The 21072-nt window shown below is 32.3% G+C and overlaps 4 protein-coding genes and 1 long non-coding RNA gene across 6 annotated transcripts; 2 read left to right on the top strand and 3 right to left on the bottom strand.

The window, feature by feature from the left end:
* Positions 1–210: 210 nt before the first annotated feature.
* On the bottom strand, positions 211–3903 carry LOC121130034 (PHD finger protein 14-like). The gene is given in 3 exon segments (XM_071893654.1): positions 211–985; positions 987–1728; positions 2301–3903. Coding segments are annotated over 3 exon segments (2298 nt in total). The 5' UTR covers positions 3390–3903; the 3' UTR covers positions 211–518.
* Positions 3904–8358: 4455 nt separating this feature from the next.
* On the top strand, positions 8359–12103 carry Ube4A (Ubiquitination factor E4A). 2 transcript variants are annotated; one of them, XM_040726284.2, is made up of 7 exons: positions 8359–8856; positions 8931–9262; positions 9319–9701; positions 9764–10547; positions 10606–10752; positions 10821–11215; positions 11281–12103. In XM_040726284.2, exons 1-7 carry the CDS (start codon positions 8518–8520, stop codon positions 11784–11786), a joined length of 2886 nt encoding a protein of 961 aa, XP_040582218.1. In that variant the 5' UTR covers positions 8359–8517; the 3' UTR covers positions 11787–12103. The 2 variants fall into 2 exon arrangements, with proteins under 2 accessions (XP_040582218.1, XP_040582217.1); XM_040726283.2 differs by having other exon boundaries at positions 8375–8856; positions 10821–11224.
* On the bottom strand, positions 11953–16664 carry g (adaptor-related protein complex 3, delta 1 subunit-like garnet). The gene is made up of 2 exons (XM_040726285.2): positions 16219–16664; positions 11953–15702 (listed from the first exon to the last, which is right to left on the bottom strand). Exons 1-2 carry the CDS (start codon positions 16505–16507, stop codon positions 13292–13294), a joined length of 2700 nt encoding a protein of 899 aa, XP_040582219.1. The 5' UTR covers positions 16508–16664; the 3' UTR covers positions 11953–13291.
* LOC121130553 (AP-3 complex subunit delta-1-like) lies at positions 12173–12944 on the bottom strand. The gene has a single exon (XM_040726286.2). The coding sequence runs from the start codon at positions 12942–12944 to the stop codon at positions 12339–12341; it is 606 nt and encodes a 201-aa protein (XP_040582220.1). The 3' UTR covers positions 12173–12338.
* A 2809-nt stretch (positions 16665–19473) lies between the features above and the next one.
* LOC121130300 (uncharacterized) lies at positions 19474–20628 on the top strand. Its single transcript, XR_005868653.2, has 2 exons — positions 19474–19707; positions 19984–20628. It is a non-coding gene; the product is annotated as an uncharacterized lncRNA (long non-coding RNA).
* Positions 20629–21072: the final 444 nt, after the last annotated feature.

Genomic DNA, 21072 nt, shown 5'->3' with positions numbered 1-21072 from the left:
CAATAAAAGCAACCCAACAATATATACTTTTATTTTTAGGTCAGCCGACGCAAATGGAGAGAGGATCCGTATCAGCTGCTTACGGAATATTGGGACTGACTATATTTGCCCTAAGTTTTAAATCAATCAGACGGAAATTCCTTCGATGACATCAAACTTGTGAAAATTCGTGAAGTAAAAAAAATTATAAATGTCGTCCTAAATGAAGGATTAATATTCTACTATTGTATTGCAAGAAAATCATATTTTTCTTTTTTTTAAAATTGACAGTACAAATCATCATCATCATTCATTATAAGAGTAAAATTGCGTCGACATTAATATTAATGCATATCAATGGGGGAGGGGGGTGAATCACATATAAAAATACACTATAACAATAATTAATAATAACTTGGGTATTGAAATGATCTTTCAATTCAATCTAGAAATAGATTCATCAGAAATTAAATTAATCAGGAATTAAATAAATTCATTGTTGGGGAAAAGAAATGAAGATTTTTTTAGGGAGAGGATACTTAATCAAGATGCCAGTCAGAGTCAACATCCGAGGGATCACATTCATTACAATGCCATCCATAGCCAGCCACCTTAGGAGATTTTTTGACTGGAGGAAACAAACAGGAAAAATGGTAGCATTTTTGACATTCGTCACACCTAACTAAGTTGGAATTACTTCCTGAAGCTTCGCACTTGTTACAGAATGTCCTTACATCTTTAGCATCCGCAGAAAGGCGTTTTTTCTTGTTTTTAGAGGGCAAGGGATGATCAGGTTCTGCCACGGGAATGGGGTTGCTATCGTAAATATTACGTATCTTTATTTTTATGGGTTTGTGGTGTTTGATCTCTAAAGGAGTAGTATTAGTAGAAGAAGACTGATTATTTTCGCCTTCCAGTACCTCAACCTCATCAGAAGAGTCTCCTCCTGCTACAATAGATGGAACTAATTTTTGCATTTTACGTTTCTTCTTTTCTCTTTTACGCTCTTTTTTTCAATCTTTTCTTTTCAGCTTTTGCAGAAACAAGGGAAGCTGCAGGGTTTGCAGGAGCTGCAACTTCCGGATTTTCTACGGAAAGGAGATGTGATGATCCATTTACTAACTTCTTTTCTTCTACCACTTCAGAGGAGGATTTATTAAAATTAATCTGCATGGGTTCATCCTCTTCAGAACTGAAATCTCCTCCTCCTCCTTGATTGAGGGATGTTTTTTTATACCGAAGCCGGCGAGGTCCCGATACATCCACTTTATTACTTTCATCTCCAGAAGATAACTTATCACACTCTGAGCACTGCCACTTGTACAATTTGGACCGTTTGGGCATTCGGGTCAATGGAGGAGTAAGACAACCCAAATGATAGTGCAACATGCAAGTGTCACATGGAATTATTAAGTGTTGATCGTTGATTCCCCTACAAACCCCACATTTGTTCAGATTTGGCAATTCACTGGAATTGCCAACACGTCCACTTACGGAGTCTAAATAACTTGATTGATTATTTGCATGCGCTTTATTTCCATTTGAAAATCCCTCAATCTGGGAGCGAGGAAGAATTGAATGTTCAGGAGGTAATGTTACACCCATGGCGGTAAGTGTGTTTGTATAAAAATGAATTTTTTCTCTAAGTGAACTATTGATTTTCATGTGAGCATCCCTTTCTCCATTGGCCTTTTCGTAGAGCGGTTGAATTTCTGACTGCCGTGTCCGCAAAGAAGAGGCAGACTTCATCTAAAAAGAAAAAAACATAATAGAACTTTCAGAACTTTTTTGTATGTTTATTTCTATGTAGTAGGTACATTAATTGATTTAAAAAATAAAAAGCTATACCTATCTATATGCGGTGCGTCAACATAAGAACAATATAAATGAAGAATAGGAGAAAATCCCAATTTATTTTTTATTTATTTCATAAATACGTAGAGCTCAATACTTCAAGGAAATATGAGTCATTTATAGGCGTATTATTATTATTTTTTTTTTGTGGGAGGACTTTAGACATCCAAAAATATTTAATATAGTTTAAAACCTTTATTTAAACATAGAAGACATAATTTGAACCCGATACGGCACTTCAGAATAAAATCTAACAATCTCTCATTTTTTTTTATTGTAACAATCATTTTTGGTTAATTGGAGTGTAATCTGCCACACACCCAACAGAATAATTTATAGATAGAAATGGACGATGGTTCGTCGAAGAATCCACACTCAATTGGGATAAAAATAATTCTACTTTGTTTTTGTGTCGACGGGGAACATATGATATTTAATGCTTTGAAATAATATGTTAAATGACGTACCTCCTCTGAAAGCATAGTTTTAAAGTTTAACAAACGGCTTTGACGATCATGGAAATACGCAACAAACTCTACATTGAATGAAGGAGTCAAGTTCCACTTTTTTTGTATTTCCTGAATAGCTATGTACTGGGCTTCTTTGGCCTTTTGTCGATCAGAACTTAAGCCAGTTACACACTCTGTCAGTCTCTGAGTTTTACGAATGGCTGATGCCGAGGAAGAAAGAAATCGGGGGGTCTTCTTAAATGGAAGAGGAAGTTCATTCTTTTTACTAGAGTGGAATCGAGACTGTCTTCTATTCAGCTTCCTTAAGATTCTTTGAGCTGGAGTTTCGTTAGGAAGAGCCAGGGAAGAAGTTGAACTGATATTCTGTCCTTCCCAAGATTCTAAAATTAAACTTTTCCTTCGTTCCGCCTGTCTTTTAGAAATAGCATAAAGGCGCTTTTTGGACTTAATCACGGACTTATCAGAATGAAGACGACAATGTGCTATATAAGGATCTGTTTCCGTATATACGGGTTCGGCTAAAAGGCCATGTGATTGAGCACAAGAAGCATGAAAAGAAGATCTACACATCCCTGCATCACACTGAATACAAATCCCTGTCCTTGAGAAGCGACTTTGTTCACACAATCCACATGCTTTCCTCCCCCAATTGGAGTAGTTTATCTCAAATATTGTGATAGCACTAAGTTTATCAATATCCCCGAAAGCAACTCCATTAACGTAAAGAGCGCAGATCAAATGAACCCATCTACCCACATCCGTTTCTTTATACACACCCCCAATAGCGGGACACAGTTCACAAATCGGACTTGTCGTTATTCCTGCTTGGCAAGGATCACAAAACCAAGGCTCTGTGGATGCTTCAGATATATTTGAAGCTACTGAGCCGGATTCAGTGATGCCATAGCAAGTTTCATGTACGGATATGCCACATCCATCGCACTCCACGATTTCATTGGCATCATTGGAGGATGTTCCGAGGCAACAGGCACAGACTTTAAATTTGAACAAAAGGGCGTCTTCATCCCCTGGGAAACACGTTTCCTGTTTGGAGATGCCAAGTAAATCCGATGTGGTGAGTCGCATTTCCCGAACTCCTTTCGCATTAGCGAGTTCTTCTTCCAATTCATCATCCTCTTCATTCTCTTCTTCATCTCCGGAGTCGGAATCGGAAGTTCTTTCTTCGTCCAAGTCCTCGTGATCCGTATCTGTAGTTGTTGAGACAATTTATTAATGAGGTGCAAATAGATTGTAAATGACATTAGTAATTACTCATTGCAGGCCAAAAACACGTAATAAAGCAATGCAAAAAAAAAATTATTTAAATAATCAAAATTGAAATCAAACTCAAAACTCGAGAATGAAGAAACCGGCTCAAAAAAAATGAACATCCCTATTTTAAAGTCTGAATCCTCGGAGCTCTCCTGAGCATAAGTATCCTCTAGATACTGGATATCCTGTGAAGGCTTGATTTGCCTTTTTCCTTGACTCCTCGATTTGAATAAGAACTCCATTGTTTCGTTTAAATCCCGTAGTCGCCGCACTCCTTTGGGTGAAGAACACTAATAAACATTTTTTTCTCCTTTTCTCTTTCTTTCTCTCTCTCTCTTTATCTAGCTCACTCTTTCCTAGCTCGACTTCTGCTGCTTCTTTTCTCTTTTTCTAGCTATTTAATATGTACTTTTCTTTTTGCCTACTAAAAAAAGCAACACGTGATCAATATTTGTACAAAGTATTGGTCGCAGTAACACTTCTATTCGCCCCGCCAGGAGAAGTGTTGAACATTACTCCATAACTCATAAATAACCCCAGGTTCCTGTGTGAACTGACCCTTTTACCTTAATGTACAAGATAAAATTATATACAAAATAAGGGTGACTGAAAAAAAATGATATTTTACGTCATTTATTGTATCACAAAAAGCGACTTCTATCGTGCAAAAAAGATAGCTCTACGTTCATCCCTATCTTTGCATGTTGACAGGCTTGTTTCGCTAATGTTTTTTAAAGATTTACATTATACCAAAGAAGTTGATTATAGTTGTAAGGAGTATTTTATTGCGATTGAGCTAGAAGCTAGGTAATGAATAAGTTCCTTAAAATAATGATGAAACGAGTTATAATCTGCTTCGAACATTTAATTCTTAATAACAAGGAAGGCTAGATATCCTTCCATTGAATCCTTGCTTAATAATCATATTTTATTTATTAGACATTATCGTGTATATATTGTACAAGCAGATTGAACAACTAACAACCAAAAAATTTTATAAACATCTTGAATGAAATATCTGTAACCTACGTGTGATGAATATATAATATAATGACTGAAAATTAGTTACGCTTAATGATTGATAATTGGGGCATTTCAGTTCAAATGCCCATAGTTAAATTACACGTAAATGGTTAATAATTAATAAATAACTTAAATAGATCAAAATGAAGTGACAATATCAATGGTAAGAGTGTCTTAAGTCATAACTCATAATAACAAAATCAGGAGTTATCCTACAAAAAAATGTAACTTGTACAATCAGCGTATAGAAGTTACAACTTGTACAAAAACATAAATTGTACTCAGTAAATCAGGCTTCTAAATTTCTTATCTAAAAAATAGCCAATATAAGTCAAAATAGAGCAATTTAGAATCAATTTAACTTTAGATGAATAAATCATCTTCAAAAGTTTTTATATGGGTTTCCTCTAAAATGATAATTTTTCATGGAAAATGATATTCAAAGTCAGACTTTAACATAAACTCCAAACAGGCTCTAAAAAGCATTTTTGAAACGAAAAGTGCACATTTTTATGAAAACTATAATAGGAGGCTACACCAACAAGGCACTGCGGGCAGCAGCTTTGCTTTGCAAAACTCTTTAATGGGGATTTTGCTCCAGGTATTTGTTTTTTAACTTACTAATTGGATTTGGGACAACAGGTCAGTTAAGACATCTATGCCAGGTAGGACTTCCAGGCAGCTTCTTTGCTCCACAAAAACACTCCCTTGGAGGTTTTGTTCCTATTCTTTACTTATTCATGCTCATTGTACCGTCATTAAAGTGGGGGCCAATAGCTGTAATTTAAAAAAATAATGTTGGCTGATAATTGTCAAATCTAAAAAAAATGTTGCGTGGCAGTTGTTGCATGTTTCGAAGATAGGTGATAAATGATAATGTAAGAAACGACTAAATATGAACTGTTTCGTTTGTCATTGAGATTTATTTAATTACGGACAAGGTATTTTTGAGAATAAATATTTAAATCATTAAAAATAAATTTTTGCGATGAGAGTGGGGCTCATTTATATTTCCTTCATCTCAAGGCGGCTTTCAGCTGTTTAGTGAAACGTCATGATAGATGACCTGCTCTCCTACCATATAAATTTTTGGTTTTTTTTTTTTTTATTCTACCAACCCAAAAATGATTACGATTTACATCCTTACTAATGATATTGTTCGAACTTATGAGTATATCAAACACAAATTGGGTATTTGGGAAATGAGATCAATAATTAATCATGCTTTATAACAGATAAACGAATATAAAGGACTGAAAACAATGGGGTACACTTTATTAACATAAAATATTTCCATAAACAATATTAGACTTATCTTTTTATATAATAAAATAACTACAATTCAATTTTAATATGTTTCTTTGATCAGGAGTCCAACCTTTCTTATTAAAATACTTTTGACTTATCACTTTGCCAAACCGAATCCCGCTTTTCTGTAATACAGTTTCTCATGAGTGATGAGCACAGTTAACCTTTTCTCTTGGATGATGCATCCTTTCATACAGAAACTATTACAAAAATTCTGGAACGACGTAGCTCCTACTAAATTTGTATTATTCTCTGAATACCTGGGCTCCGCCAGACAGATTACTTCCTTTGGACTGGTCTAGACCAAATTTTTCTATAATACTAAACTAGACCGAAATTTTTAAATGAACGAATTAGTACGGTCCAACGATAATAATAACGATCTCAGAACGGTCAACGATTTCCAAACATACTAAAATGACTTTATTCTTAATTAGATTACTACAGAGAGTTTATCTCAATATCTGTTTCATCTTTCTTCTTTGTTGTGGTAGTCATTTACCTAATTTCTTCCTCTCATTTTAAATATATTTTGGGATTTTTTTTTGAATGAAAATCATTCAACGGATCCTTACAGCTTTAATGACTAAAATACATAGCTAATTTTTCATATATACAAAAACTAGTAAATTATGTGAGTAGATCGATTGGATATAAATCCTTTACACCTAGTTGCTAAATATCTTAAGTACACAATTTCAAATACATAAACTTATTAATAAAATTATAAACACATTTTTTTCTTCTAAATTGAGTTTTGATCGTATAAAGATCAAACTAAAAGTATTAATTACTTGGATTATTTAATAGTACGGACTTTTTGAAGACATTCAACAATCGGTTATGAAAAATTCTTGATAAATTTATAAAACAATAGTTTTTGACTTTTTTTTATTAATAACAAAAAAAAAATCAAAAACTTAATTTTATGGAAAATCAATGACTAAGCATAATTTTTGCTTAAAAAAATTGTTTCCACAAGCAGAGTTATAAAATTTAGTCAATTTCATTATTTTGTATTTTTTATTTCGAAGCGAGAATCCATACCTTAAATAAACTTTGAGACACCAGGAATCGATTTTTTTATAAAAAAATCAACTTATTATTGAAAAAGCAAACTTTATCTCCTAAGTCCAGGAATCTGGTCTGATAAGAATTAAAAATAGCCCTGAGTATGTAACTCAGAATTCTGGACAACTTGTATTTTATTCTTAACGTAGGTATGTATCTGTCTCTGTTTTGTCCCATGTTTGCATCTCATACAAATGCCACAATTTTTATCATTATATAGAGGATTTATTAAGTCTTCCAACACCATTTGATGAGCGGCGATAGAAAGATTGATTACTCTGGGAATTAACATATAGTTAATTTTCAGGGGATATCGAACATTAAAAATAAAATGACTACAAATGTAACATTTCTGATGGTGCAGACAGGTAACCTTTAATACAAATTTTAAGGAATTTAGCATTAGAGGTTTCTTGGTATTTAAAGGATAAGGTTAATGGCCTTAACTTTTTCAATGACCTCTATCCATTTCTCTCTCTTTTTGAGATTCAATAGGAACTTATTTTCTTTGTTTTTATATCCCTTTTTTTACATACCGAGACTTTTTTTTCTTTACCCCTTTACTTTTCCAGTTTATTTTACCATGTTAATTAATTCATGGATGAATTAAGATACCAAGAGGCATAGCTTATTAACTTTATATGATTCAAAAGACTAATATTGGTCCTGATACGGCCCTTTTCAAATAAAATTTATCAATTTCTTATTATATTATTGGGAAGATTAATTTTTTCTACTCTAAGTGCAATTTGCAACCCCTCCAATGGATTAATTATAATAATTTATTGATTTAAAATAATCAATAATCAATCGGAACAGTACAAATGTAACCCGTACTCAATTTTGAGAAAATTCCCTCTAGGATGCTTTTCTGGCCAAATGTATAAGTATTCAAAAATGGCTATTGATCTAATAGACACCTAACCCATAGGTATATCGACCTATAATGAGTAATTCATATTATAAAAGATTAATTAATTTGGATATTATTTGTGTATCAAGAACAGATTCACGTGATAATGAGGCCTGTAAGATTCAATAACCATAATAATTTGAGATAATTTTACGAAATATTGTTACGATTACGATTCATTGTAAAAATTGAACGGCATAAGTTGGTTAATCAAATTATAGAATTGTTGACTTATTGTAAAATGTATCAATTAATTATATATTAAATAATTGATTATTTTTGGAATTAAAATGGATTTAACTAAATCTTTAGTTTCGTCATTTTAATAGCCAAAATGAAATTATATAAATAAATCTGGAAAATTAACCGTGAGGATGTAAATTATTTTAATGAGTAATTAAATAAAAAAAGGAAGGATTATCTAAGTAAATTATATGGGTGGTAGCCATCTGAGCAAAATATGGTCTTAAAACACCCCATTTCGCATTCTCAAAAAGTCATAATATAACTCAAGAAGTTTGAGAAACCGTTGTATCACTAGGATTTATAAAGTCAACATATCATCAATAACACTACATAATTAAATTAAAATATAATCATTCACGAGAATTGTAATACACCTCGGATATGAGTGGTGGAAATCCTTTTGGGGCTTTATTCTCTGAGCCTAATGCTTCAGAGAATACAAAAAGTTCCCGTCGAAAAATGTTATCCAATGTATTGGGACTCGTTTCTCCCGAATGTGAAATGGATCTCTCCTCATTAGAACATGTACTCTTTGAACGGCTCATTGGGGAAAACTTTGATGCGCCTATTTCATATCTGATTGATTCCTACTTTAAAATCCATCCCTCAATGTATAATGAACCCGAATATTCTCTTGTTAAAGAGCTAATTAATCGTAATTTATGCACAGCATTTACTGAACCACAACTCTATGAGGCCAATTCATCTGTCTATCAACAGGTTTGTATCATCATCTTTTATCACATTCTCTTTCAATTAATAATTATTAATTATGATGATATTTCTACCCATAGTTTGTAGAATCTTTCCTTCGTGACATAGATGAAGAAAATCTAAAGACCAATTTAATTAAAGATATTGCAAAAAGATTAATTTCAGAAGGAGAGAGTCTTTCAAAGAAATTCATGTATCCTATTCTTGACATAATATCCAAAGCCATACAGGATGAAACTACTTACACTGCGATATCTGGAAACCCTTTGTCCGTTCCAGCAATTCGCTCCCTTAAGCATTTTCTTGTTCAGGAAGATATCACAGAATCCTTTTTACTCTATAATTTCCCAAAATCGAGCACGGCACGTGGTGTAGATTATTCCAGGACACTAATAGGGCGATTGCTTACAAGGTCTAATAACTTTTACTTTAAAAGAAGGAAACAATATTGGGGTTTTTATTTTTTAGATCATGTATTCCAGAATCGGAACTATCCGTTTCCCATTATTTTGAGAAACCCTCTCGTTCCTCCCCTAATGAGCATACAGCAATGGAAAGCCGAGTTTGGCAAGGACTCGACTCACTTCAATCTTTGCTATTTGATTTATTTAAATCCGCTTTAAAACAAGGTCCCAAAGTGAAGCATTTGACTTTAAAATGGATAGGCGATTGTTTAATGGCCAATTCTGGAAGAGCAAAAATTTGGACGAATGAGCGTATTTTGATGTCTTATGATCATGTCTCTGATGGCTTTATGATGAATCTTGGAGCTGTTTTATTAAGGTTGTGTGAACCTTTTACGAAAGGGGTAAAAAATCCGAAAATGCTAAAGATTGATCTAACTTATACAGGTATAGATAACATCTATTTTGCTATTATAAATATTACTATACAACGGAATTTATTTTTTAAGCAAATGAATGCTCAGTATCTGAGGATAGTTTTCTTCGAGGAATTCATTTGAGTAATTTAAATAGAGATACAACTTTAGTTCCACGCGAAAAGGAACAAGAATTGCTTACTCCAATGGAAGAAGGAAAACCATACAATTTCATAACAGACATATATTTCCTCACTCATAAGGCCGTTGATTTAGGGTTTGGTGTTGTTCAGGAAAAAATTCTAAAGTTGAATAAGGAATTAGTTCAACTGCAAGAATTGCATAGAAATTCTGAAGCTTCACCTGAAGCCAAAGAGGATATACAACGTCGCATGGATACTGTACTGCAAAAATATTTATGTTTAAAAGCTGTTCTGATAGAGCCTAACTATCTGGAATCCTTAATGCATTTAACAGGAGCCACCTGTGCATGGTTGGTTCATTCAGCTTTGTCAACAGAAGACATATCAAAATCCTACTCTCCATTAAGCTTTCCATTGCCCAACCAAAATTTTGTATCAGCTAAACTTTACTACATTCCTGAAATGATCATAGAAAATATTAGTGAGCATTTGTTGGTTTTAAGAAGATTTTGTCCACAGACCTTCGAGAATCAAGGAGAACAATTACCACAGATCATGGATTTTATTTTAACATTTATGGGGTCGGCAAAATGGATGAAAAATCCTCATTTAAGAGCAAAAATGGCTGAAAATTTGGAATGTTTATTACCTATTCATGAACTTCAAAATGTTACTAACAGTGTGTTTGTTCGTAAAATGCATAGGGAACACATTTTTTTTCAATATCCGCATAGGTAATATTGTTCTAGCTAATTACATTTATTACAACTTAAATCTTATTATTCCTCTTAGGCTAGAGTTAATAGCTGCATTACTTCATGTGTTTGTTAGCATAGAGACTACAGGCGAGTCAGTTGAATTCGAGCAAAAATTTTCTTACAGAAGACCGATGTACGATATCATGACTTATATATGGGACAAGGAAGAATATAGAAAAAAGTTCGTTTTTATAAAATACCCATCTATTGTTGTTGAATCGTAGAATTTATTTTTTGCTTACTTTTAAGATTTGTAAGCTTAGCAGACGAAGCCGAAGCACACATGGAAGATGAAAATCCACCAATCTTTCTTCGCTTTGTCAATCTTTTGATCAACGATGCCAATTTTCTTTTAGATGAAGCATTAATATACATGAAAAATATTCAGGAGCAACAGAGCGAACGCCCCTCATGGGAGTCTCTCCCATCAAATGAACGCCAAGAAAGAGAAGCAGAATATATGAATATGGGTCGCCTTGCACGTTTTCATAATATCATGGGAAAAGAAACAATCACAGTCTTGGACAGACTTACTAGTAGCATAAGATCAGTTTTTACTCATCCAACTTTGGCTGACCGTATAGCTGAAATGCTGAATCACTTTTTAAAAAATCTAGTAGGACCTGAACGAAAAAGTTTCAAAGGTTTGACATGTATGCATTGAAATATTGCATATATTATTTCATTTCTTTTATTATATTTTCTTTAGTTAAAAACTTGGATGACTATGATTTCGAACCTGGAGAGATCGTTACAAACATTGCTAAAATTTATGTGAATTATATTGATTGTAAGACTTTCTTATATGCTGTTGCTAAAGATGGTAGATCGTACAGTAAAGACCTCTTTATTCAAGCGGAAGCTGTTTTGAATAGAATTGGAAAAGTGCAATTGTGTGAGGAATTAAATGTTGTAGGTGAAAAGATTTCTAAATTGGCAAATGAGAAACGTGAAGAAGAAGAGCTTTTTGCAAATGCTCCTGATGAATATTTGGACCCAATTATGTCAATTCTTATGAGAGATCCTGTAACCCTTCCCGACTCGGGGCAGATAGTAGACAGATCCACCATTGCAAGACACTTACTCTCAGACCAGAGTGACCCTTTCAATAGAATGCCTCTTAGTATGGATCGAATATTACCCAATGAAGCTCTCAAGGAAGAGATTCATGAATGGATGAAGAAACAAAAGGAAGCCGCAAATCAGTCATCATAATTGTTTAAGGATTTTTAGTTGTTTAATTTATATTATTACCTGTGTTTATTTTTTTTTATATCATAAATAGTTTTTGTTTTCAAGAAAAAAAAAATATTTAATTGTATGAGAACGCTTAAAAAATTTGTAAGATTTTAAAACGTATGATCGAATTTTCACTATCCTCTTAAAATAAAAAATATATTTCAACAAAAAATATATAACATTTATTCAGATACTCTTCATCTATCTTGAATGCTTTGTAATAATATTTTAATTGATGTATGTATGTAAATGAATATCACAAAATATATGAACTGTTTAAGTAACAATTTCAATATGGTCATGGTTGCTTGATTTGAAAATGAATTAGATTCGTTCAAAGCAGTAAAAGAAAGAATTTGTAGAGTTTCAACTATCAATATATATTTAAAAATTAAAAAAACTTAAAAAAAAAAAAAACACCGACAAGTAAATAAAATGAACATAGGCAGATGAAGAATTCTTCATTGCGCGATGAATGATGCTGGTACATAGATGAAACACCTCCAAAGAAAGATATGATATGAGTCTCTAAATACTCAAATATTTTATTTCTTCCATTAAACACGTTAATAAATTCATATCAGTCGACTTGCCTTCCACAGTAAATGCCTTAGTTCCTTTATCCAATTTTAATAAAAATGCAACTCGGTGATTCCAGATTGATTTGGCAAATAAATAAGCAGAGTTTTCAATCTCTTCGATAACTTTAAAATTTAGAGTACTGGATATTAATTGTAAAAGTTGGGGAAATTTTTTAGTTGTGGCTTTACTTTTACTCAATTGGAAAATAAGCAAGCCTGCAGCTAATGCATCTTCAAAGCCCTCGCAAGGCATCATAAAAGCGGAAGACGGAATATTTATCTTAAAGTCAAGGCATTTTCCTTTCCTATAGGTAACTGATCCTCGAACTGTACGACTATATGTTTCATCATTAGCTTCAAAAATAAAAAGATGTTGAATGGAACCATTTTTCTGGAGTCCTGGATTATGTACAACCAAAAGGGCTTGTTCATCCTCTTTACCAAGTAGACGAGTGTGAGGAGAGTCGACGATATCGAATTCAAGCTTATCAGACAATTGATCCTCTCCAACATTTGTGATGATCATTTGAACTGCAATCTTATTACTGTCCATTTGAACAATCTGACGGAATTCATAACTAAGTTTTATGTCTTCATTTTGCGTCAATAAATTAGGTTTTGGTGGGAGGAACAAGGATGGATTCTCAACGGAAGTATCATCCCCATACTCAAGATCTTCATTTTTTTGTTTTTTTTGTTGTTTTTTTTTATGACTGGACTTCTTTTTGTGCTTTTTCGAAATCACATCAGGATCCTCGTTTTTTTTGTTAGGCTTGCTTTCAATACTTTTGTCAATTAATAGGTCTTCAGATACTACGCCATTTGAATTTACATTTCCACCGCCCAACCAGAAATCCAAATTATCAATCCCTGCATTATTATTTCCCTCCTTCACACTCTTTATGTCGACATCTCCATTACTACTCTTTTTCTTATCCTTCTTTTTTTCTTTTTGTGCTTCTTTACTTTCTTGGGCCTCTCGCCAAAGAGTATCGCTGGAATAGCATCTTGCTCCTTGCTTATATACACGGGTTTAGACTCTTTTACTAAATCGTCTAGATTTATATTTCCTAAAGCTTTATGAGGGTCATCTTCGTGAAGAATATCAGCATCCTCATCACTAATAACAGCCCCTTCAGGCATGTCAATGTTCTTACTGACAAAAACGTTATTATGATTCTCACTATTATTGTCTTCCACTTCATCATAGTCATGACCATTCACTTCTCCTTCTTTACTTCTCTTTTTGTGCTTTTTTTCCTTTTTCGCTTTCTTATGAGAATTCTTACCACTCTTCATGGATAAGCCATGATCAACAAAATATTTATCGATAGAGGTTAATCCAGGTATGTGAAGTTGGACACCGAGCTCTTGAGGAGATGGTTCCTCGGGAGAAAGGTCTATCTTTTCTTCAGAAGATTTTGGAGTCATCTTAACATCTTTCAAGTAGTTGGGATTGTTATTTTGTTCACGAAGACGAGTTTGGCGATACTCTTCTAACTCTTCTTTTGTGGGTTCCTTGCGTACATCAAAAGGCTCTTTGCTGGATGATGTAATTTTCTTTTTTTTCTTGCTTTTAGACTTTTTCTTTTTCTTGGAACTGGAACTTTTCTCTGAATCCCCAATAGGAACAAAAAGTACTTTTTCATCATCTGAAGAAGAAAGTGAAGATGAGGACTTTGAATCATCTTCCAATGGTTCATTGATCCATTCATCAAGATCTAAGCCCTCTGGAATGGGTACTTTCTTCTGAGCTTTTGGGGCTACGGGATTAAGGTCACCCTGGGTAAAGATAGATAGCTCTTCCAAAAGAGATTCATTTTTCTCAAGATGTTTTAAAGCATATCTAACAAATTGAGTAACTACTGAGGCCCTTTCTTGGACCTCAAGATCTGCTGAGGCGAGAAAATGGTTCAGTTGGTCCTCAAGATTTTTCCCAATTTGAATCACAGAGAGTATATCTTCTTCTACTCCAGAGCTAAGCTTAGATTCGGCGATGTAAATAAATAATTTTAGAGCATTATGAATATATACACATAGGATATGTCCCGGTAAATATTCTAATTCCCTATCTTTGAGCATACAATCCAAAACTTTTTCAATATGATTTACCTCCGAGGCAAATTCCCCACATACCCATACAGCAGCATACAGAACTTCGGCTGAGGATGGATTTGGAATCAACAAGTGTTGATTTTCAATAAATAGCGTCATTTGAGTCACTGCAAAAGGTCGGATAGAAGACACACGAATAGAAACGTCCATTAATTGATGTGCAACAAGTTTTCCATGCTGTACTCCAATGTCCATTCTGGCTAGCTCTACTAATACTGATATATACCACTCAAAATTGGTTATGTGAATGTAGTCATTTTGTGAACAGATTTGAATGGTTTTTTCTATTAGTTCATCTCTATATATGGTGCCTTCAGCTTTACTCATATGAATCATAAGTTTTTTCACGATTTCCATCAAGTTCTTTTTATTAACCATTGCATATAGCAAATCCAAGGCTCTTAGTCGAATGGAGTCATCAGAGTCATCCAAACAACGTAAAATTAAATCCTTATGCCCTTGTACAGATTTCGGGTGAGTCTTTAAAATTTTGGACATGGCAAGAAGGCCGAGATATTTTAGGTTCTGATCAGAATCCTCAATCAAAATACGTAACTTTTGAACACACAATTGAATAGCTGCCGTATGATTAGGCATTCCACTAGAAATAGATATGAGAACAGCTATGACGGTATTGATACACTCGTAGAGTAAACTCATTGCGGAAGTGGAATGTATAAGTTTGGTTAAGGGCTCTATTAATTTTTTTCCTAATCTTGGTTCAAGGGGTGTCAATGCACCAAACAATTTTATAATTTTAATCATCATCCAATTGTTGGAGGAAGACGTCATGAGTTTAAAGAACGTGGGGGCTAAACTCAAATAATTTTTAGGATTTTTTCTAGCTAATTCACATATGACATTAACAGCTGCAGATTGTACTCCAGGATCAGGATCTTCCAACTTTTCCTTCAATCTTGGAAAGGAGGGTCTTAACGCATCAGGATACTTTAAAAACACCTTATACAGAATGAGAACAGCCTTCTTTCGAACGTAGGGTCTTGTAGAGGTTAGAAGGGATAAAATATCTGAATGCAGATCTCTTGCAAGGTCAGGAGACATGAAACAAGAGAGAGATGAGAGCGCAACACCGGTATCATGTGTGTTATGGGAATTGATATCCTTTCGAATTAGATTGGTGGCCAACATGAGAACTTCTGTTTCTGAGTGAAAGGATTGACAAGCGGATAGATAACCTGGAAATTAAATATATTATTTCTAAAAGAAATACCCAATAATAATAATAAACTATATACATATTATATGGTTCATCAACACAAAAGCAAGGTAGGATGACTTTTCTTATTAAAAATCAACTTTTAGAATTAATTTGTATTATTCAACTTATTTCAATTTCTATTAAATAAATTATTTGGATTTATTCTTCCTAGGGGTCGCAAAAAGATACAAAGAAAAGATAGATTATATTTGTAAGAACATATCTGAGCTATGATAGAGTATCATCATTCAATTGAAAGCTTTAAACGTATCATAACTTATCCCAGTAATTTGAATAATAACCCTATAAATGCCCCAAATATGTTTTAGAAATATTGGGCTATACGTGGTATTTTCTCTTTTTCTTGATTTATGTTCCAGATTACTTTTAAGTTAACGCATCATATAATTAAAAATAATATTAATATATTAGAAAGGTTCGCTAGAGTATCTCTTCCTGAGTGTACCCTTGTTTGTTTGAATGACTGGATTACCTAATCGTTTCTCAGTGAACTTCGTACTCGACATCACCTCAATGATGTTGAATCCAGCCCAAGATATATCATAGCCCAACATTTGCAGATATGTTAATTTGGCAATAGCATTGGTCTTAACGGCCAAATTAGGATTTCGCAACTCTGTTTTGATCTCTTCCAGACAATTTGCAATGTAGGCGGATCGACCATCTTCCTCCTTATTATTATTCCGAATTCCACGAACCAAATCATTCAAATTCTTGTCAAAAAGTCTCTCCAAATTTCCTTTTACTTTGAGGAGAGCCATGGCCCAAAGGGATCAAACTTCCAGATTTGATCTGACAGCTGGAATGAAAGTCAAAGCTTTTTTTTATTGTTATTTAACACAACGTCGATCCTTAAAACTCCTCTTACAGGGGCACCAACTCTCACATCTACTCATTCCCTAGGAACGATACTCTATCAAATGAATATGACACGCACTCTTTTTTGTAGTTGACGGCAGTGCAAAATAATGTCTCATATTAATAAAGTAAATTGAAACTTTGAGTACTTTAAAAGTAAGATAGTTATAGAAAAATATCTTATTATTTCTGTTTTAATAGTTAACTTTTATCTACACTATGGAAATAAGATGGATATAATAAAACTAGGCAATTGAGGGATTATATTTGATAGACAGTAAGGTTTAAGGCCTTTTATTTATTGGTCCATTTTCATATTTAAACATTCATTACTTTTCTTAATATTAATGGAAAAACTGTTTTCATTGTTATGTAACTTGGTTTCATTAAGCCCCCAAAATGGACGACATCAAAATTGTGACGTAACATGAAAACACAATACACTATTACAAAATAATAACAATCTACGCCAATTCCTCCAAATAAGCAAGAGTAAATCAACATCCGAGACAACTAACATGGTTTTCAAAAATCCCTCATCTTATCTTCAGTATTAATGTGGATATTTGTCTTAATATATTTGCTTCATCATAAAAATTGGGTTGAATTAAAAATATATAAAACATATTCTATCATAATTGTTTAATGATTGCAATTTATATTAAAAAATTCTTAAAAATGAGATGTTAAAGTTTGTACTTGAAGCAGGTTCTTTACAATTATTTTGCACTCCAGTCATAATAAGCGCACGCCAAATTGAAGATATTATCATTTCAATAAGTCTTTCCTGAACACTCTCTCTCCTGTCAAGTCACGGCATAATTTCATTCAGCCCGTTTTTTTTGTTTTTTAGAAAATATGATATAAAAGTCATAAATCTACAGGTGTTTATTTGCTATCCGTTGTTTTTTTGTTCTATATTTTATACTAAATGCATTCAACAAATGTAACCTCGTGGCATGAAATCCTTCTTTCAAATAAAAATAATTGAAAGGAGCAAGGCTCATATTTGATTAAAAAATTAATCTCTTACATTAGTATAAAATAATATGTAATTATCAAACTATAATATTTTCATATGGTGCCATTGTTTAAGTGGAATGAAGGTCGAAAATGACAGCAATGCAATAATAACTACACTAGTCAGATATAAACAAAAAGTGTGAACAAACTATGTTCAATTTTTGTTTGATAAAAATAGACCCTAATAAAAAGTTTACGACAAAACATTGTTAATAAAAATATGAAATATCTTGTAGGATTTTAGGAAAAAGAAAAAACGTCGAGGGAAACAATGTTAGGAAAAAAAAAGCAAAAGTGTCTAGGTGGAAAAATGGCTAGATTCGTTGAAACCTATCACAAATATATCAAGATAAAAGAAAAATAAACAAATATGACAGCAGTTCGAATGGAAGAAGTAATAATCACTTCCCATGAGTTCTACTAATAACTGGAGTGGACCAATGGGGAATCACATAACCTCATGTTGGGAAAGTGTATTGTTTATGGTTAAAAATCAAAAAGCTAATTGACTTTGTACATTATTACAACCTTTTTATTTAATCCGCATCAGAGAATAAATACAAAGTCGCGAAGACAACATTTTTTAACTGAAATAAAAAAGTTTTTGATTATAAAAAAAAAACTTGGTTGGAAGAAGTGTTTCAATCTGGGAGTCCTTGAGATTTTACAATAAACATTTTTCTACAAGTCAATTACAAAAAAACAAAGAAAAAAACCAAAAAACCAAAAGTAAAGTTTAGATTGAACATTTTATCCGCTAAAGTTAGGAGTCATCTTATTGGCAAAGGATGTACAATATATATAACGTAAATCTTTAATTAAGAAAGAGAGAGAGGATTCAAAGTATGAATGATGATTAATAATATTAATATTATAGTAGTAAATATTTCATTTTTTCAATGAATATTATTAATTAATTTAGCTTTATATAATAATAGCATATTTACTATGTGTCTTTGAAGGGCTGATTCTAAGGTATTCACCAGTACAAGTATTTTTTTAATATTTTATTTTAAATTATAAAATGTGCACATCACAGTGTTTAGTATGTTTTTTTTAATAAAATGATAACATAAAAATACATTAAAAAAACTGAATAATAACACTCCAATTATTTATGGCATACATTTTCCAGAAAAGTAATGATTTTTTATAGGCGCAACATTGCCTATGATTGAATACGTAAAATTATTTGATTATTACACAAACTATAATTCCAGAAGATTTTATTAAGAGTTCCATAAATGGTTAGTTGTGTTTATATTAATCACATATAGAATGTATTTTTTCCACATAATTAGCAGTATAGTGGAAATTATGGTATTATTATACAAAGCAAAATCAATTAAAAATACAGCGATTAAATGAAAATAGTATGGACACAATACTGTCTAACATAATATAATATTATAAATAAATTAATCACCATTCATCCCTTCAATCCTCTAGTTCTTGTTCTTAATTAATTTTGTATAAAAATACAAGTTATATGTATATATTGTAGATCCTTTCGAAAAAAAAGGCTCCTAACCTTAACGGATAAAATTTTCGATCTGAACTTTATTTTTGGTAATTGACTTGTAGAAAAATGTTAAATGGAATATTTGTATCTGTGTAATATTGAAACATTTATTTTACTCAAGTTTTTTTAATCAAAAACTTTTATATTTCAGTTAAAAAATGTTGTCTTCGTGGAAGAGATATTAATTTTTAGCTAGTGACTTTGAATATATTATCTAATGCTGATTAAATAAAAAGGTTGTAATAATGTACAAAGTCAATTAATTAGCCTTTTGATTTTTAAACATAACAATAACTTCCCCCTACATGAGGTTAGGTGATTGACCCTTGGGTCAACTACAGATATTAGTAGAACTCGTTGTCAAGTAATTCTCCCGTTACTCATTGATTGATGAATAAGCATTTGCATAATATATTGTCTATTGATAAATACAAGGCACCTCCGTCTCAACGAAGGACTCCACCCCAATCCCTTATGAAGGTTGTTAATTTTCATCCAGTCATCCCTCGTGGAATTCGGAATCCCAACATCTCTTTGAGATAAATGGTCAAGTTAAAAGTATGTTCCTACGATTCCCTCTATCTTCTTTTGGTCATAACTCTTGAACAACATAGAATTACACTTTTTCCGATCTTAATGATTGAAGAATGTTTGTTAGCAATTTTCAAATTAAAAGCACATCTAAATATCAAATTTGTCTCTCTCTCTTAGAATGATTCAATTGTTCAAATGTGTTGTTTTTATATATTTTTAGTCTATGATAATAACTTCAAATTTTTATAGCACCTATTAGTATTTGTAGTTAGCATATCGTATTTTATATTTCACATCCAGACCCTTATAATATCTTAATCTCAATGGATACCGTCATAGTTTCAACCCCTGAATATATTGATGTTATATAGAGATGAATAGATTCCAACTCTAAGAAGGAATCCACTCTATACTCTCGTATGAAGGTTAACTTGGTTTGGTTCGCTTCTTAGTATACATTTTCATTCCATCATCATTCCCGTATATATGAGAAATCGATCATCTCTCGTTGAGGATAAAGTATCTCTAATCTCTTCTTTTGTCGTTATTCTAAGAAGAACATGGAAGTATTTCTGTCTTTAATGAATGAAGATCGGTCTAAGAATATGAAAATCAGATCTAAATTAAGTATGTGTTCCTCCATGGTTGAACTAAAGGGCTGTTCGATAAAGTATCTAATAAATTATAATTGTTTCCTCCATTTGATGATTTGTTTAAGGATAATGTCTTTACTATTATTCAAAAAACATGACATTTTATAATTTTACAGACCTGTTCAATTAGAGAATAATAATCACGTTACCTACAAAAACTTGTAGTTATTATGTGTATTTCAGAGTACTAACCCATTTAAAAACATATTTAAATTGTTATTATATTCTTTATTTTAATATATTTATTTCATATATAATTGTAAGGAACTCAATAAACTCACTTTTCTTTTGATTGAAGCTTTTTAATTTTGTTTTTTTTAGAGTCTCTTTTCTTTGACAAATGTGCTTGGCTGTTCATTTTGGGGTTATAACTTTTGCCCAAGAAATTAAACATTTTGTTGGGGGGTATTATATCTAAGAAGTTGCTGAAACAGGGACCGTTTTCACATTTTGATTTTATTTCTTTGAGAAACGTAACGTGGATAAACTCCACCAAAGATCCACCTAGGAATTGGAGGCTCAACACATCAGTTCTACTTTAGCCTCATAAACTTTAGGCTTAAAAGGGCTTGATGAATGGCAGTGCTCTCCAAACACTTTTTATCTCTAAATGATCATTTTCTGAAACCGTATGTATGTTTCTTCCTTTAGACAAAGGGGATTTTTGTGTTTTTACCCAAATTTTTTATCAAATCTTAGAGTTTTAGATAGTTTATATCTTTTGTATTTTATTTAA

The sequence above is a fragment of the Lepeophtheirus salmonis genome, chromosome Z (assembly GCF_016086655.4).
Source record: "Lepeophtheirus salmonis chromosome Z, UVic_Lsal_1.4, whole genome shotgun sequence".
NCBI classification, from domain to species: Eukaryota; Metazoa; Arthropoda; class Copepoda; order Siphonostomatoida; family Caligidae; genus Lepeophtheirus; species Lepeophtheirus salmonis.
Note: the sequence above shows the minus strand (reverse complement) of the source record. Positions and strands in the feature narration are given on the sequence as shown.

Excerpts from the sequence above, each read along its gene's own strand:
- g (XM_040726285.2), bottom strand. The coding sequence starts at position 16,507 with ATGGCTCTCCTCAAAGTAAAAGGAAATTTGGAGAGACTTTTTGACAAG. Across the intron at positions 15,703-16,218 it reads GTTCACTGAGAAACGATTAG|GTTATCTATCCGCTTGTCAA; the intron begins GTAATCCAGTCA and ends TTTAATTTCCAG.
- LOC121130553 (XM_040726286.2), bottom strand. The coding sequence starts at position 12,944 with ATGGACAGTAATAAGATTGCAGTTCAAATGATCATCACAAATGTTGGA.
- Ube4A (XM_040726283.2), top strand. The coding sequence starts at position 8,518 with ATGAGTGGTGGAAATCCTTTTGGGGCTTTATTCTCTGAGCCTAATGCT. Across the intron at positions 8,857-8,930 it reads ATTCATCTGTCTATCAACAG|TTTGTAGAATCTTTCCTTCG; the intron begins GTTTGTATCATC and ends TTCTACCCATAG. Across the intron at positions 10,548-10,605 it reads TTTTTTCAATATCCGCATAG|GCTAGAGTTAATAGCTGCAT; the intron begins GTAATATTGTTC and ends TATTCCTCTTAG.